This window comes from Gymnoscopelus braueri, assembly GCF_963280865.1.
Source record: "Gymnoscopelus braueri genome assembly, chromosome: 10".
Classification (NCBI taxonomy): domain Eukaryota; kingdom Metazoa; phylum Chordata; class Actinopteri; order Myctophiformes; family Myctophidae; genus Gymnoscopelus; species Gymnoscopelus braueri.
Window position 1 is genome coordinate 21,838,500 of NC_137611.1, and position 15,858 is coordinate 21,854,357.

General features: G+C 40.0%; 1 protein-coding gene across 1 annotated transcript in view; it reads right to left on the reverse strand.

The window, feature by feature from the left end:
- The window catches only part of slc1a7a (solute carrier family 1 member 7a), a gene marked incomplete at its 3' end in the record, with an annotated part of 51,611 nt that continues 35,753 nt past the window's right edge, over positions 1–15,858 (reverse strand). The window contains exons 6-11 of the mRNA XM_080440745.1: positions 12,567–12,666; positions 10,323–10,556; positions 7,597–7,791; positions 1,209–1,343; positions 511–610; positions 1–270 (exon numbers count right to left, since the gene is read on the reverse strand). Of these exons, the coding sequence (XP_080296871.1) occupies positions 1–270; positions 511–610; positions 1,209–1,343; positions 7,597–7,791; positions 10,323–10,556; positions 12,567–12,666 (1,034 nt within the window). The remainder of the gene's footprint in view (positions 271–510; positions 611–1,208; positions 1,344–7,596; positions 7,792–10,322; positions 10,557–12,566; positions 12,667–15,858) is intronic.

A 15,858-nucleotide genomic window follows, 5' to 3' on the forward strand; every position in this document is an offset into this window, starting at 1 on the left:
TCACACGTTTGTCTCCAGTCCGTTCATGTCAATGGCGCACTGGTCCTTGTTGTCTCGGTGCTCTCTCTTGTGCAGAGCTCCGTGGTGCTTTTTCTTCCCCGAGTGCCTCACCCCCTCCTCCAGCTGCATCAGGCGAGCCACGTCTGGGGACAGATGGTCGAGCTTGCCCGGACGCGGAGGCGGCTGATAGCGTAGGCCGTTGGTCTGGGTCTGGTAGGCCATCATCTGCTGGATGCTTATCATGGGCTTGGTCTCACAGATGAGAGGCACCTGGCGGACACACGCAGAGTTAACTTGGATTTAACGGTGCAATAGACACCATTCAGCTACTTGATGTCGCATTTACAACACCTCTGTTGCATAAGGTTTGTTATTTCCCCTGTCTATAAGTCTATAGTCTATAAGACAGCAATCATGTACTGTAGGATTGAGGGGGCCACGTATAGACCCCTGGGGGGCCCCGGTAAACTAATTATATATAGGGTGTAAGTAGTGAATGTTACCTCTCACCTGTTCTCCTTCGTTGATAAAGTCTTTTCTACAAATATGAGCCATGATCCCTGTGGCCAAGGCATCACCCATCACATTCACCATGGTTCTGAATCGATCCCTGGAATAAAAAAATGATGTTCATTGGTTGTATTATGTAGCAAATACGGAACCCTAAAGTATAATTACAGCCATGCCCCATTAGCAATGGATTATTCATTAATTGAATTATTGCCATGTCCAGTTTCCTTTGAAACTTCAAATACAAGCTTGCAGTGCGGCACAAAGTGGCACGCGTTGAGCTTGTATATCTGCTAATTTTGAATAGCCAACGCAAAAATCTAAAATAACACAGATGCTTTCCCGGTTTTAATGGGTTAAGTTATTTGAAGCAGACAGTGCACCAGTTTGGACACTAGATGTGCCGATATTTTTTATTGTAGTTCAGACATCATTCCAAATACCTCTATTCATCAGGAGACATAAGACTGATGGATTGCAGCTTCAAATACAGCACAGTAACCGTCGTAGAACTCTTTAAAAAAATATCGGCACACACATTCCAATAACATCAAGGGCAGCTTCATTTAACATTAATCATGCAAATGCATAAGCATTGCCATGACAGCCATATCCAGGCATGCTAATGCATGATGCTTCCTTTCACCAATTTCCATTGCATGATTGAATGTTCAATCAGCGGGATTTACAGTACTTACAGCGCCCAGTCGACCGCAATGATGAGAGTGATGTCGTCAGTGGGCAGGCCCACGGAGGTCAGCACTATCACCATGGTGACGAGACCAGCCTGAGGGATCCCAGCAGCACCGATGCTGGCTGCGGTGGCAGTGATGCTGGCAAAGAAGAAGCAACATCGATGGAGCATAACGTTAGTTCAGACAGGGCACTTAAGTCAAGCATGCGATAATCACACCAGCCGATCAACCAGCATCAGCGCGGCAATAACACCACATCAGCTATCAACCATTCCATAGACTCTGAATGCTATGTAGAGTCTGGAACTACACCCCCTGAAAGCAGAGGAAGGAAGCTGTCATCTGTTCGACATTTCCGTTCACGAAAATATATATTTTTAGATATCTTTAAGATCTGTTTTTGAATTTCCATTCCTGATGAGCAGCAAGCTATATGGGCTTTGACTAATTTGATTTACATTGGGACAAATTTGCGCGACTGCAAAGACCAAACAGAAGGCGGGACATCCGCTTTACTCCTGGATCATTTTCAGCGCTTCCTTTACACAGACTGTATGACGGAAGCGTTTGAAAATTGTGTGAGTCAATACAGTCTGGCTTGGGAGACTTTCAGCTGACTTACAGTACATCAAGCTATCTCATTGAAACCAGTCACCTTTTAATACCTGACCACTCTCAGGTATACAACTGTACACCGTTTGTTGCAAATGGTCTAAAGTGTCCTATAAATACTCTCATGTGTCCTGACTGAAAGTGGAATATTCTTCATCTGAGGGGAGTTAATGTAAAGGAGAAATGGATGTGAGAGAAGGAAAAAGACAGTGAGAGAGAGAGAAAGAGAGTAAGGCAGCAGCATTTATACTCTTGATGTAATGATGTATAGCTCTGATAGAGCAGGGGACTCTCACGCATATAAAGATGTCAGACTAATAGGTCTTGTTTGCATATAAAAGCCTTCATTAAAAACCAAGGCTGAACAGAGTATGGCAAACGTTTCAGTCCACTGACTATGGTCAGTCAGTGCATCTGGCGAAAGTGGATCTTTTAATGAAGGCGTTTATATGCAAACAATATCTTGTTATTCCTGTGTGCGAGTCCTTCCCTGCTCTTTTGTGACTTTTAGCCTTGACTGCTGCAGCAGCAGCAGCTGTATAAACACCCACAGACAAACCATTTTCAACCTTATGTCCTTATTTTGGGCATGTCATCATATGCAAACATTTTCAAAGACTGTCACACACACACACGTTTGTATTACTATACTTGTGCGGACATTGGACATTAAAAGCCATCAGAATTGCCAACCATGCAGAATACTACGCGCCAACAAATTCACCTTTCATTCAATCAAACACCCTAAAACTGCATGATCTTGTTGACCTTAATACTGCAGTCACAATGTACAAAGCACATAACTATCTGCTTCCGTGCTGTATCCAGGAGCTGTTGAGTCTAGAGAGAGTAGGTATAACCATATATATAGAGCATCGCAGTTCCCGCCCCTTCCGGGTTCCACCGCAAAATACTCAATGCATTTTTCCCATTGACATTTCAAAAATATTTATATCAATTAATTTAAGCCTAGAATCAAGCCATCCAGGGTCCTGGTGAATCATGACCATAAAACGTTTGATTCTGTGATTATTTTTTTTTGAAAACGGCAAAACAAAGGGTATTTATTAAATATAGTATATCATATAATTAAATATAAAATAAAAAAAATCACAGAAAAAAACGTTTTATGGTCATGATTCACCAGGACCCTGGATGGCTTGATTCTAGGCTTAAATTAATTGATATAAATATTTTTGGAAATGTCAATGGGAAAAATGCATTGAGTTTTTTCTTCCGGCACCAGGAAAAACCAGGAAGTGGGCGGGAACTGCGATGCTCTATATAGGGCTTGCCAACGTCTCGTCACCACGGGGGGGCGGTGGCATAGTAGCTGCAGACATACTTGTGGGGGGCAATGTTAAGTCAACCTGTTTATACCCCACAAAGATGTCCGCCGCTACCAAATTACACTTGTTGACGCCCCCCTTCAGGATTTTTGGCGCGCACTATAGGTGGTTATGGTTAGGATACTGACACCAGGATACTGACCAGGATACTGACATCAGAATACTGACACCAGGATACTGACCAGGATACTGACATCAGAATACTGACACCAGGATACTGACATCAGGATACTGACACCAGGATACTGACCAGGATACTGACATCAGAATACTGACATCAGGATACTGACACCAGGATACTGACATCAGGATACTGACATCAGGATACTGACACCAGGATACTGACATCAGGATACTGACATCAGGATACTGACACCAGGATACTGACATCAGGATACTGACATCAGGATACTGACACCAGGATACTGACATCAGGATACTGACATCAGGATACTGACATCAGGATACTGACCAGGATACTGACATCAGGATACTGACCAGAATACTGACCAGAATACTGACATCAGGATACTGACATCAGGATACTGACCAGGATACTGACATCAGGATACTGACATCAGGATACTGACCAGGATACTGACATCAGGATACTGACACCAGGATACTGACCAGGATGCTGACACCAGGATACTGACACCAACATAATTATACACCTCTAAAAACACTAACCATAAAACCATTTCTCTTGTGAGAACCAGGAAAATGATCCTCACAATGTCTATTTCTCATCCACTGTACTTTTTGGAGAGATTTGGCATGAGCGCGCGCACACGCACACATTTTAATTCTTTATTTGAATCCACAAATTACAATTAATTTTCAGGGAAACAAATATAACGGGGTTGATAGTTCATGGTCCCTAAGGATACACATGGCACCTCCTCCTCCACACAGCCAAACTGCCTATAACAGCTGAAACAGAGCAATATTTAGCAAGTTGTTTGGCTTTGTTTTTTGTCATGCCAGCGATTGCTAGGCCACTCGTGGTCAGCTTATTATATACATGGCCCAGGCTTCCAAATATGAGTACAGAGAATCTGCATCTGTACCCAAGGTTTGTTATGATTCTCAGTAGTGGTTGGTACTTAGAATGCTTATCTTGGTAAGCCTGTGTTGTTTGACCTCAGTCTGTTTCATATTAAGCAGAACCCTTCTAGCTGTGTCTTCCTGTCTAATGTCCCCTCCCTGGTGGGAGAGAGTAGCCTCCACTACCACACTGGGGTCTGTAATTAGTCCATCACAGATAAGCACTTCGGTGTTGTTTTTTGCCCATTTTAACTGGACTCCTGTCTAGTGGCAGAGGTCATTGAGATCTGGCCAATCAGACCAGACCCCAAAGCCCTTGTCTTGTGAGTCCAGTTTTCCAGAGTCTTTCCTCCTGAAACCTAGGAAATTATTCTGATCTGCAACAGCCAGGGGGACCTTCCTCCTGCGTAAGTCCAGTAGGAGTGATGCCCTGGCCATTTCTCTGACAGTGCCATCATCATTATTAAGCATGTGGAGTAGGTGGGTTAGCCTTGTTGCTGCATAGATCCACTCTACATTTGGGACCCCCAGCCCCCCTTCGCCATATGAAAGGAAGAGTATGTCTCGTGTGGAGTGTGTGTTTAGGCCAACCCATTTTCTGGCCAGCTGGACAGTTCTATTTGTCATGTCTCTCAGTGCCTTTTGTGGGATGTGTACATTGGCAAATAGATGTAGTATCTTTGCCAGGGCCACTTCTCTCACAGCCTCGAGTTTCATGACTATAGGGAGGGGGGACAGATCGATCAGGTTGAGGCGATGGTGAAACTCTTTAGTGAGCTCCTCAACTTGCTCCGCCCACTCGCCAGTGATGTTGAACTTATTACTTTTCAGGATTCATATAAAAAATAGCAAAAGTAGCAGAAAACGCAAAAGTTGCTCAAAACGCGTCACATTTTGTGCCGCGTTTCGAGCTTGCGGATCTGCTGCTTTTGATTATTTTGTGTTAACGCTGTAGTATGATCAAGTAGGGTGTTAATTTACGAAAAAACACAAAAGGTTAGAAAATGGAGATACAAGGTTTCTGCCTACTGCATGGATATGTCAAACTGCCTCAGTCAGGACAGTATAAAGCACAGATGGAGGTGGTCCTCCCACCCAGTCAATCGGCACCAGAACAGAACGGCGATGGAAGGGAAATGATTATGATCCTAGCGTGATGAGGGACATGAGTAATACAGGTCATATGGGTTTTACCATCAGGGGGGATTATAAGCCACTGTACGGCAGACTGCAGACCATGAGGACCATGCTTAATGTTATTACACAAACATGTCACCACATCACAGGGATGGAGAGTTGTTGTTAGTGGTATGAAGTAACTGACAGTGATGAAAGAAGTACTCACATGTTTTACTTAAGTAAAAGTATCAATGCCGCAATGTAGATATACTCTGTTACAAGCAGAAGTCCCGTATTAAAAATGTACTTGAGTAAAAGTTCAAAAGTATTGGCATCAAAATATACATAAAAATATCAAAAGTAAAAGTACTCATTGTGCAAAATGTCCCATTTCACAAGCTCAAAACGTATGAAAAAATATTTAGAAAATAGCCGATCTACAAGCTCACAATGCGTCGTAGCTTGTACATCTGCTATTTTCAAATGGCCGAAATATATATATTGTAGGACTGAAGTGGCTAGTAATAATAATGTTTTGTAATAATAATCAAAATCTACAAAGTAACAAGTAACTAAAGTTTTCATATAATTGTAGTGGAGTGAAAGTACAATATTTTCCTCTGAGATCTAATGGGGTAGAAGTAAAAGTATTGAAAATTGTAAATACTGAAGAAAGAAAAAAATCCTTGTACTTAAGCATGTATTTGGTTACTTTACACCACTGGTAAACTTTGTGGTATTATTAAAACAAATCTTTATACTTCTACTCCACTACAGTGCATCTCGGAGGCAAATATTGTACTTTTTACTCCACTACAATTATTTGGAAGCTTGAGTTAGAATTAATTTGCAGATTGTCATTACAAAACAGGATAAAAAAATAGCAGATCTACAAGCTTTGGCATATGTTTTACTTTTGGTACACTAACTAAGTACATATTTATGCCAATACTTTTGTACTTTTACTCAAGTGCAAGTTTGTATACAGGACCTTTACTTGTAAAATACTATTCTACTATTACCACACTTTTACAGGGGTATTGTAACTTTTACTTAAATAACACTTAACAATATGTAATATGTCCCAACCAGCCTGACTCCCCCACACCCTGACATCCAGACTGATTTATCGAAGGTTGTGCAACGCTTAATCTGCTTGACATGTACATTTATAGGCGTACAGCTATATCTGGCAAATCCCATAATGGTGCATTTTGTTAATTTGGAATTAATCAAAAATGTGTGACACTGAATTAATTCCTGTGTTGCATTATAAGCAACATCTGCGGGCGGCGCCGTCGCTTCAAGCCAAACTAAATGTAATATCACACATTCTGCTCTAGCGGGGGGCTAAATGATGTCTTGAGAATCCTTGAGGTGGAGTCTGTGCATGGGTAGCCTTGGATAAAGACTGTCATACAGTAGATGTATTTTATCGAGTCTGACTTTTACTTTCGTATCATACTGTAGATATGCAAATGTCAAAATCGAAAAATACATCTACATCTATGATAGTGCATGGGTAGAAGGAGCCTGATCTTTGGATGGCTCAGGTCAGGTGTGTTGGGATTTGAATGATGTCCTTCAATAAATTCCAAGGATATACAGTATCACCACTTTTAACAGCCTGCTCAGGGACTACAGATGAAATTTAGCCTTTGGCTAATTCTGGCCCATTAACATGGATGTGAAAACTGACATGTTGATTGATGTGCACTGTCCCTGATAAATAATTAAAAAAAAGAAGAAAAAAAAGAAATAAGAAATAAGGCCTTGTTTCGGTTGGCTGAAGAAGGTTGAGTGTGACCGAAACGTTGCTTAATAAATTCTTCATGTACCGTGCAAGTGGCAGTGTGCAGGGAATCTTTTATTGTTGATGTTCACATGGAAGAGATTACTTTTTTTAATAAATGGCCTGCTCTTGCCATTTAAGAAATAAATAAAGAAAACATCTTCCTTTCACTTGCAGTTTAGTGCCACATTCAAATAATTTTTTAGTCACACATGTATTTTTTATTCCTGGCATACATTAGGTTTTTAATTTTTTAGTGCCTTGGTCTCATCCCTATTTGGCAAATCAATTTTGTCATCCATTTTTACCAAAGAGCACCTTGTTGGGGATTTTTACTCCAGCCAAACAGATGCGCTCCTTTCTCTCTTATTTTCTATCTTTTTCTATACATTTACAATTATGTCTTCTTTCATATGTTCAAGGATGGGAAGAAGGGGAGTCAACGACATCAATGAAAATTCCTTCGGCTCACCTTATGGTGATGATCTGGCCAAAGTCCAGCTCGTAGTTGTTGACCTGGGCTATGAAGATGGCCGCCACGGCCTCGTACAGGGCGGTGCCGTCCATGTTGATGGTGGCCCCCACGGGCAGCACAAAGCGGATGATGCGTCGGTCAATGTGGTTGTTCTCCAGGAGGCACTTGAAGGTTATAGGCAGAGTAGCAGAGCTGTGGGAGGAGGGGGCACAGTCAGTGGAGGTGGTACTCATTACTCAAATATATTTTTTCTTTACTTATGTAAAAGTTGCGATACCACACAATGTAGAAATACATAATTGTAGTGGAGTACAAGTACAACATTTGCCTCAGTACAGTACTTGGGTAAATCTACTATGTTACTTTCCACCACTGTGTGGGAGGAGGGAGAGTAGTCAGCCCTCTCTCCACTTACTGGAATGGCGTAGTTCAACACACTGAGCACATAATGAATGATGCACATATGTTCTCAACATTTCAATAAGTGGCCTTGTAACATTATTCAAACCTGCCAACATTATGCTGTGAAATATGGGAGGTTTTCTGTGGTTATCGGCAAATGGTCTAACCTCAATGACCCCATACCCATATAATGCTACACTAACAGATTAATAGAATATTTTGCTATTATTCAAAATACAAGGATGTGAAATGTAATTAATCTTGCAGTGAAATGTAATTAATCTTGCAATAAAGTAAACAAATACAAAATGGAAAATGTACAAAAAAGGGATCAAAGGCCAATGTCAAAATAGTACATAACAAATGATAACATCAAGGCCAAACATTGTGAGAGGGAGACAGAGAGAGAGAGAGTGTGTGTGTGTGTGTGTGTGTGTGTGTGTGTGTGTGTGTGTGTGTGTGTGTGTGTGTGTGTGTGTGTGTGTGTGTGTGTGTGTGTGTGTGTATGTGTGTGTGCGTGTGCGTGCATGCGTGCGTGCGTGCGTGCGTTCGTGCGTGCGTACGTGTATTTACATTTAAATTGAGCTCTTATTATAATTATGCTCTTTTCCAGAACGACTGCAGAGAATGTCACAGTAGCCTCAATTCCTGTATTTCATTTACATAAGCAATCAGCAAGCACATAGGCATACTGTACATAAGAACCTGGTCCATGATGGAAGACAATGCGCCTCATTAACAAAACGGGCGTACAATCAGATTTAATTGTTCTTTGGTGTGATCAAAAATGTGTAGTTGGAAAGGAAACATAACTTAAGTTACTGGGCTGACCAAGATAACAGCTACTGTAAGTACTGTAGCAGGCTGAAATAGTATATGTATGAAATAGTCATACCCTTGAGCTTTAGTTCATGCTTTATTCATATGAACAACATTAGTTTTTGGACAGTATCTTGCTCAGAATTGCTACTGTTATTTAACGTTTTTGCACTCTGGCTGCTGCATGTACGTATGTAGATTCTGCAGTTTATATTTTACAATCATAACTTGTCTATAATATGAATATAGTTTTTTCTGCACACCTATGAGATCATTCAAAATGATCTACACTTAACATTACTTTACACATTGTACACACTAACATACGTGATATTCTTGATACACTTTCACTATATTAGTTAATTCAGCTGTGTTTTTTGTTATTATTACATTGCCTTTTGTTTTTATTATATTAAAGAATATTCACATATACTTGCATGTGCATGACAAATACATCTCTTGAATCGGTCTCAGTCTACAGTTTTGTAGCATGGAGTCCTGGACACCTTTTATTTGAAGTCAAGCATCTGTTTGATGTTTTCAGTGGTGTATCATTATAGGGGAAAACAAAACAAAAACAAACATTTTTAAATTGATTGGAATTATAATTTTTTGGGTGGTCTAGAGGACAGTGGTTCTCAACCGTGGGCCGGCCGTGAAGATTTTGCAAGTAGATTGACAAAGAAGATTGACAAAACACTAAGATTTGAATGATATAAAATAATAAATAAACAAATAAAAAGTCATGATATTTTGATACCGATAAATAGGAACTAGTATAAAGTAGCCTATACTATGTTAGTTCCATTGATCCAAGCCGGAACCCAATCGAATGATTGATCATTACATGCTCAACCTTATCGGCTGCCGTGTTAAGTGGTCAGATTGGTGGCCGCGTGCATTTCTGAGATTTTCAAGAGGACCACGATCAGACCCAAACATCTGGCATAGGCCCGTCTGGAGCTCAGTGGTGGAAAAAGTAGGCTACTCAATTTCTTTACTTAAGTAAAAGTACCAATACTGCAATATATAAATACTCTGTTACAACTGTAAAAGTACAGAATTCAAAATTTACATAAAATACTTTTTGTAAAAGTACAAAAGTATTGGCATCAAAAATGTACTTAGTGTACCAAAAGTAAAAGTGCAAAAATATTTGAAAATAGCCGATCTACAAGCTCACAACGCGTCGCATCGCGACACGTTGTGAGCTTGTAGCCTCGGTATAAAATAGGGCTAAAGTGGTTAACTTATGTTTCATAATATCCTAATTTATATCTGAAAAGTAACTAGTAAATAGTTACTTAAGTTTTCAAATAATTGTAGTGGAGTGAAAGTACTATATTTGCCTCTGAGATGTAGTGGAGTAGAAGTAAAAGTATTGGAAATTGGAAATACTCAAGTAGAGTACAAATACCTCAAAATTGTACTTAAGTAAAGTACTTGAGTACATGTACTTAGTTACTTTCCACCACTGCTGGAGCTCTATAGCTGTAGTTTACCTGGACGAAGTGGCCAGTGATATGAGCAGAGCCTGCAGAATGCCCCTGATGTAAACGATGGGGCTCTTCTTGGTGATGAAGAAGTACATGGCGGGCAGAATGATGAGGCCGTGCAGTATCAGTCCCATTACCACCGTGATGGCGTAGAAGCCCAGCTTCTTCCCCATGGCCGTAGGGTCATCCATCTCCAGGATCTTTCCCGCCACCAGGAACACGATCCCAAACGGGAAATACCTGGGGATTGATTGATTGATTGAATATTTTATGAGACAGAAATGTAAAAACAGCACGAGTCCAGTCAAACACTTTGTCTAAAAGGATAACACCCCAAAAAGTCCTTGCGGTCTTGTTTCCATTGGGGTCCTAGGTATTCAATTCATCAAATATCATCACAAATATAAAACACTATATCTACAGGGTAGAAAAAAGGGGGGGGGGGCATGTGTTGTTATAACAACACATATTTGGTCTTGTTGTAATGCATGTTGATGTTCAGTTGCAGGAGCCACAGCGTATTGAAAGTAGGGCCATTCTTTTCCATTATTATTTTCTTAGCAATTATTCTATCCATTACTTTTTCAATTAATAGGATAATCGAGAAGCATATACTATGCAAATTGGCGTGAAAAAAATGAGAATAGTTTTTTTTATAATTGACTAAATTGATTAGTTTGATTAATCCCTTAAGCCATATTTTATACTTAGTCCTACAACAGCGTTGTGCAAAATAGCAAAAATCAGCTATTTTTTTTAAAGAAATAAATCTTATAAAAATATAAATTATTTCTTATAATGAATTAAATTGATTAGTTTGATTAACTGTTGCACACCAGTTGAAACCTTGTATGTCCCACCTAAACCATTGCTTTTCAGGAAATTAATTTAGTCATAAGCTCTTGGTAATATTTTCTTTAAATATTAATGTTAAGTATTTATAAAAATAGAGCAGGGAAGGACTTCCACACAGGAATAAAGAGATCAGACAATAGGTCTTGTTTGCATATAAACGCCTTAATTAAAAGTTCCAGGGCTGAACAGAGTATGGGAAATGTTTCAGTCCACTCACGGACTAGGTTAGTCAGTGCATCTGGCGATATAGTGGATCTTTTAACTCATTCCCTGCCACTGACGTAATAAACGTAATTATTCCCGTTTACCAATGCTGCCACTGACGTAAAAAACGTAATTTAAATTTTTTAATTCTTTTTTTCAAATTTGACCCAAAGACCAAGGAGATATGATTTTTTGAAGATCTAGACTCCCATCCACTTCCTTGTTAACTTAAAACTTTCTGTATCTCGGCTCCTGAGTACTTTTTTTTTTCGATGAAAAATCTCTGGCAGTGGGCAAACGCGGCCAGCAATAATTGTGGCAGTGAATGAGATGAAGGCTTTTATATGCAAACAAGATCTCTTTATTCCTGTGTCCTTCCCTGCTCTATTGTGACTTTTTGCCTTGACTGCTGCAGCAGTGAGAAGGTCAAACAAAAGACAGTTTTCAAAGATGCAGCTCAACTTTAAAAACACCCACAGACAGACTTAACCATTTTCAAATTGATGTCCCTATTTCGGGCATGTCATCATATAATCGCTACTTATGCGCGATGCTGTAATAGGCCTACAACAAAGTATAAAACAGGGCATAACAGGACATATGAAAAAACATAAAAAGATGATGGTTTCTTCCCGACAGCGACAACATACAATTTACAATTTAGGCATTTATTTAGACACTCTCAATCCAGAGAGATTTTCAGTAAGCAAGGTAAACACAAGGTAATACATCAAATGCATAGAGACAGTGTAGTGCCTCAGTAATCTAGGATCACAGGTGAACCAAGAACCTATCATCAGACTAAACATTATAATATAAAAAATTTGATAATATGGACATTGAAAGTATACAAACTATAGGATGCCAGGTCAACAAATGAACCTGGCATCTGCATGCAGGAATGCCTACAGTAATTACTAATTTATGATCTATTCAGTGGAGAGGAACCATATGCGTTGTGTGAATAAGCGAGCAAAAAAGACCTCCATACTGTTGAGGAGGCTTGAATTACACTGCCTACAATGTTGGCTCAGTTGTATTATACCGCAAGTGCATGTGAAGAATAGGACACATTTTCATTCAAAAGCCTATCTTGGCCCTGACCAAATGTTAACACCTTGAGTGGAGAAAATGTAGTGTCTAGTGTAAGTCAAGAAGTGTGAGGAGGGCTGTTCACCTTCCTGTTCTTACCAGATGACGATGGCGACTATCTTAAGAACAGCCTCGTTCAAACTCTGACAGAAATTGACCAACGCGGTGCCATTAGGCCCCATTCTGCCCAGCATTATACCTGCAAAGACATAACAACAGCAAATTGTGGTGTGATTGGAAGTAAAATTACATTTAGAATTGCAGTCGAGCACAAATCGTTGCTGTTGGGTGGAGACCTACAAAAGATATGATGATTATACTGTATGATTAGGACTGACATGTATCTGATTGACCAGTAAACACATTTGTTGATTCACTCTCATCATGCGTAAGAACTTCGTGATACACTTAAAGGAGGAGTTCACCCAAAAAAGTACTTATTTTCTATCAATTGCACACCCTATGAAGCCTTGAATCCATGGGTTTATTTTTGTTTTTGTCGCATTCCTAAGCTAATAATTTGATTCCCGTCTCCTACCGGCTAATGTATCCGGTAGGAGACACAAAGTAGATTATTTGTGTCTCCTACCGGAAATACACACGGTCATCAAATTATTGTCTTAGGAATGCCACAAAAACAAAAATAAATCCATGAAATCAACGCTTCATGGGGTGTGTAATTGATAGAAAATAAGTAATTTTTTGGGTGAACTCCTCCTTTAACGGCATCATGGACATCAACTGCGTTATCAGATAGACTGACACTTGTGCACAATGATACAAGATGCATCTGTTGTTTACTTGTTTTCCCACTCAGTCTGTTCTTTTCCATTTCTCATATTTCTCTGGTCATGACATGTGTCCAGCACTGTATTATATTCTCTCTGTGTGTAATACATGTCACTTGCTGTGTGATATACTGCCTGGGGTCATTTTGTTCTGTGTGCTCGCAACTCAACTGAACCATATCACTCACCATCAGCTGAACCATCACACACCGTCAGAGTTAAAGGGGGTCCGTGGCCGAATGCATAACAAACAAAACAAATTTGAGAACCACTGAATCATAAAAGGCGATATATTGTGTGATAAGGTGATATTTGGCCTAAGGGTGGCGCTAGAGGAAAGGCCATAGGGGCATTCAAATGGTTAGGGTTTATCCTCGGGGGAGCATCAATGTGCTCAACAGGCTTCATGACAATCTGCTCATTAGATTTTGACATATCTTGTGTGCAAGTGGAAAGCTTGTCCTAATGGTGGTGCTAGAGGAGAGGTTCTCATTTTTAATTTCAGGAACCCCCAGCTTGATATGTATTATAGGCCCACGGACCCCCATTTGATACTAATTTTCATCTCTGGGACCCCAATTTACACTGTGGAATCCTCAGGGTTTATTTAACTCCTGAGAGTGAACAAATTGGAACCAAATTGGAACCACATTTGCTACCATTTAATTGCACTCTCAGAGTTACAGATCTTTACGGGTCTATTTCTTGGGCCCCTGGTGGTCCCCGGCCAGACCCGACCTCGAGAAACTGTGTGAGAAACAGTGGGAACATGACCTGGGAACACCGACGAGGGGAGATCAGTGGGGCGGCAGTGGCTCAGGAGGTAGAGCGGCCGCTTAACCAGTTTGATCCCGGGCTCCCCCAGAATTAGTGTTGAAGTGTCCTTGAGCAAGAAGCTGAACCCCTTAATTGCTCCCGATTAGCCTTGAATGGTTTCCTCCGCCATCGGTGAATGAATGTGTGTGTGAATTGGTGAATGTAATGCACGATCATTGTAAAGCGCCTTGGATGAAGGCGCTATATAAATGCACCATTTACCATTTATCAGTGGGAAGCCGCTATAGACAGAATTCATGCCTCTTCTTGACATTTCTTTTCTTATTTGTACTTTTTCTGTAAAGCGCTTGTGCTTTATTCTTGCTCTGTAAAGCACTTTGAGCTGCATTTCATGTCATGAAAGGTGCTATACAAATAAAGTGTATTATTATTATTATTATTATTATTATTCTGTGCAAGACATTGCTTAATACAATTTAAAGTTTTACATAGTTTTCATTATTCAAATGCCATGTGAAAATATGATATATGGTAGTGACTCTCTATCACATGTTCTGGTCATGTCCTTTTTATTCTGGTCCAGTATTTTTTACTTTTACAGTGAGATCTTTGGCTTAATCACTAATGAAAATGTAAGACTAATACAGTATAGATTAACAACAATAATGGATTAACACTAGAGATAAGATTAGTACATTTGATTCCATTTTGATTACCAGTCTGATGTCCCTAAGTTGTTATTTGTCTGTGGTATAGGTAGCCTTTATCGGTGTGTGTGTGTGTGTGTGTGTGTGTGTGTGTGTGTGTGTGTGTGTGTGTGTGTGTGTGTGTGTGTGTGTGTGTGTGTGTGTGTGTGTGTGTGTGTGTGTGTGTGTGTGTGTGTGTGTGTGGTGTACGAGTGAGGGAGAGCATCTGAGCATGAATGTGTTTGAGGATGGTGTGAAGGGAAAAAAAGAAAAAATGGGTGGGTGGATCTACAATGTCACTGCTCAAATCTAAATGCGCACTGTATTGAGAAGCCAAGACCTTGAGGTACATTTCTTTAAAAAAAAATTTTTGGTGATTTTATCATTTACTCAAGCCTTTGTGAGCCCCCCAGACAGTTTTTAAGTTGTTCGATTCAGTATTTATTTAGATATGTGATATTAATTTTATCAGACACGCCCCCTTCCTATACAAACCTATTGTAACTTCAAACTCCATTTTAACCATGTTAGATTCACCAAAAACACCCGTCCTTGGTTCTGGTGACTCACCCTGCCCTCCTAATGCGTGAGGGGGCCGTGTTTTTCCGAGATATTTTTTCATTTATTTAATAAAAAAATTTAATTGTATTTTATTATTTTCATTTCCCCCAAAAAATATTAAAAATAAATGAAAAAAACACGACCCCCTCGCGTATTAGGGGGGCGGTATGAGTCACCAGAACCAAGGACAGGTGTTTTTGATTAATCTAACATGGTTAAAATGGAGTTTGAAGTTACAATGGGTTTGTATAGGAAGGGGGCGTGTCTGATAAAATGAATATCTAATATCTAAATATTGAATCAAGCAACTTAAAAACTGTCTGCGGGGCTCACAAAAGCCTGAGTAGATGATAAAATCACCAAAAGTTTTTTTGAAAGTGAAATATCCTTAAGTTAGTTAGTATACAAAAAGGTGGAATGCCCTACCAAAAGGAGTAAAGGAGTGTAAAACCCTACTCACTTTCAAAACTGCCCTAAAGATACACCTTCAGGAGGCTGCAATTCGAAAATGGCCCCTGTCTAAGTCTTAACCTACCCCCCTCCCCGGGCCCCCACATTTTTTCCCCCTCTCTTGTACAT